Source organism: Salvia splendens, chromosome 17 (genome assembly GCF_004379255.2).
Source record: "Salvia splendens isolate huo1 chromosome 17, SspV2, whole genome shotgun sequence".
Lineage (NCBI taxonomy): Eukaryota > Viridiplantae > Streptophyta > Magnoliopsida > Lamiales > Lamiaceae > Salvia > Salvia splendens.
In genome coordinates, this window is record NC_056048.1 from 22247143 (window position 1) to 22250443 (window position 3301).

Sequence of the window (3301 nt, forward strand, 5' to 3'; positions counted from 1 at the left end):
TCCATTTATCTTGCCGGGATATGTCCAACTCGTTATTCTGCATGTGATGCCAAATCTACGTACACATGATGGATTGTTATAAAATATCTAAACAGTTTATCTCTTTCAAAGATAATTGTTCATGAACGGTGCTTATCATTTTGTTCATATATTTTCATATATATACTAGTACTCTAACATATAAAGTAATAAAATGAGAACACCCAATAAATTATAAAATATAGAAATTTCAATTGAGCAACATTAACAACAAAAATTAAAGAAAAAAAATCACCTCTTATAAACAAAAAATTGTTATTTTACCCGACTCAAACATCTTCAACACCTTTCAGGCTTTCACCAATGTTTCATAATATGAGATCGTTTATAGAAAATATTGCATCCCTTGCGACCAATAATTTTATTTCTTTTCAAATTGTTTCATAATTAAAATCATTCCAACTTCAATTTTGGTAAATTTCCTCATATAAAAAAATACGTTATTTTACACTACTCATACATCTTCAGCACCTTTCAGGCTTTCACCAATATTTCATAATATGAAATCGTTTGTAGAAAATATTGCATCTCCGCGACCAATAATTTTATTTTTTTTCAATATGATTCATAAAATAAATCATTCCAGCTTTAATTTTGGTAAATTTCTCTCTAATAAGACATGTCACATTTTCTACTACAATATTCCAATATATTTCTATAAATCTTTCTAATATCTACGTTAATTTTACATTTAAATTTGCATTGTCCACTACCAAACATACATACTTTTCATAAAAGTGGATTGAATATTTAAATACAATGAAGTTTCCACAACTTCATAAATGCTATCACATGAAAGACAGTAATTAAATTGTAGAAATCACTAGAAAAGCTATCCAACAAAACTGTTCCCCATTAATGAACCAATAACTGAACCCGATTATTTATCCAAATCATTTTCCACACTAAAGGTCAAGACAAGAACCATAATTGTCAATGGTTGAGAAAAAATCTAATTGAAAGATAATTTTGTATATGAAAAAAGCTTGGCTTAAAAGCGCTTTTGGTCATCCCGTGGTGGGCCGGGTCGGTGCACGCTGATGGTGACATTCCTCATTTAATATTAACGCACAACACACACTATGCATGCATTTTCACACTTTTAATTCAAGACTTAGATAATCCATTTTCCATCCCCACAATTTCATCTTGACTCTTGAATTTGTGGAATTTCGGGGGGAAAAAATGGAGGCAGAGTGTGTGAGTAGACACCACCGGCATCAGCCCTGCGAGCATCAGTGCTCTTCTTGCGTGGTCAAGCACATCAAAGCGCCAGTTGACATTGTAAATTCTTTCACAACACAGTGTTTTTTTTTGTAAAGATTAGATCTTTATTTTCTCAATTTCTTGGTAATTTTTTAGCTTTGAATTGCAGTGATGAGTTGTGGGCCTCTGTGTCTATGGATTTTTTTTATCTGTTTTTGTTTTCTTCTTTTTTTTTCTTGATATATGTTAGCCCACTTTTATCTGATTTGTGTGAGATTGAAGATGTGGGCTTTGATGAAAACTTATAGCTTGACTGCTATTTCTTGGAATTTTTGATTTGGTATCTAATTTAGGCTCAGGCCTCAGATGTTCAAAATTTGATCTTGATCCCTTGCGTTTTTTGGGATACTAGTTTCAAAATGTAAAATATTGGTGAATTTGGATCTTGTGTATTGCTAATTTAAAGATTAATGGTGAAAAGCTCAAATCTTTAGCGAAAGATCTGTTTTGGTGATAGAAGCAGGATAGCTGATTCATAGAATGAGAAGAAAAGGGGTGAAAATCAGCCTCAGCTCTTATACAAAACTGGACTGCTGAGAAATTTATGTTTCGTTTGAATGTGAATTGATGCGGTTCATCTTGTTTTATGGTTAGATGGCTTCTAAATTGACTAAGGTATCAAGACTGACTTCTATGTGTTTGTTTAGGTTTGGTCGTTGGTGAGGAGATTCGATCAGCCTCAAAAGTACAAGCCCTTTGTTAGCCGGTGCATTGTGCAAGGTGATCTGAAGATTGGGAGTGTTAGAGAGGTCAATGTGAAGTCGGGACTCCCTGCAACAACGAGCACCGAGAGGTTAGAAATGCTCGATGATCAAGAGCATATACTCGGAGTCAAGTTTGTTGGTGGTGATCATAGACTTAAGGTACAATCTTGCTCTGTTCTGCTCATATTTCAGAGTATGTAGCTCTATGGTTGTTCGATAATAACTCACAAACGAACAACTTGTGGAAGATCGATGACAACTATCAATATGTAGGAGATTGATTAGAACACTTAAATATGTTTTGTTATAACCTTGCATAATCCAAATGCTTAAAAACTGCTGGATCTTGCAGAATTACTCGTCAATAATCACAGTCCATCCCGATGTAGTTGATGGGACTGAAGGGACAAAAGTTATTGAATCATTTGTTGTGGATGTGCCCAATGGGAATACTCAAGACGAAACGTGCTACTTCGTGAAAGCCCTAATCAACTGCAACCTCAAGTCTTTGGCTGATGTCTCCGAAAGAATGGCAATGAGAGGACTAGTTTCCACCAGCCAACCACCTACTCTACTTTGATATGCCATTCCAACGAAATCCTTCGTTGCCATCAAGATTTTGTCGGGTTTTCTTGGACACCCTAGGACAGTTTGCCTCTCCTCTTGTTGCGAGTCTGTATGTTTTCTGATGGAGTAAGTTATTCCTAGTAGACCAAGAATGCATCCATGTATGTACAAATTGTTTGTGAATCACTTGCCTCTTTGCAAATTTCAAGGCTATGTGTATATGTATATGTGAAATGTACATGTTTTGTGCTTCTTGGGATCGGGCGATTCTGAGGTGAATTTTGTCGAACTGTGTTTCTCTCAGTCCTGGGATCGTTCACTCGACCTACTAGGTCGGCCCAAATGTTTGAACTTCGTATTGTCAATGATTTCTTTCGTTTATCATGATAATCTTTTATCGTTTTGTTTTTGGCTTGTATCACTTTCATGTAGTTGTAGGTGGAGATAACATGCTAGGATAAAGATAGATATTTAGTGTCGTTTTCTTTGACTGGTTCATCTTGCTTCTTCATTTTTGGGTAATCCATTAGCTAAATCGCTTTATTGATTTGGCCTCAAATAGTAAGATAGTAAAATGGTTTGTTTTTAATGACTTGATGTTGCCTCGTGAACTAATGTCGTTTTCCATAAAATTCAGTATCTTCGTAGATAAGGATGTACTCTACTATTTTTCATAGATTTAGTAAATGAAAAAGTATAAATCACATGATTATGTAGTTGATTGA

The 3301-nt window shown here is 34.7% G+C and overlaps 1 protein-coding gene across 1 annotated transcript; it reads left to right on the top strand.

The window, feature by feature from the left end:
- The first annotated feature begins 1116 nt into the window (after positions 1 to 1116).
- On the top strand, positions 1117 to 2983 carry LOC121775508 (abscisic acid receptor PYL3-like). The gene is made up of 3 exons (XM_042172586.1): positions 1117 to 1323; positions 1953 to 2168; positions 2362 to 2983. Exons 1-3 carry the CDS (start codon positions 1225 to 1227, stop codon positions 2587 to 2589), a joined length of 543 nt encoding a protein of 180 aa, XP_042028520.1. The 5' UTR covers positions 1117 to 1224; the 3' UTR covers positions 2590 to 2983.
- Positions 2984 to 3301: the final 318 nt, after the last annotated feature.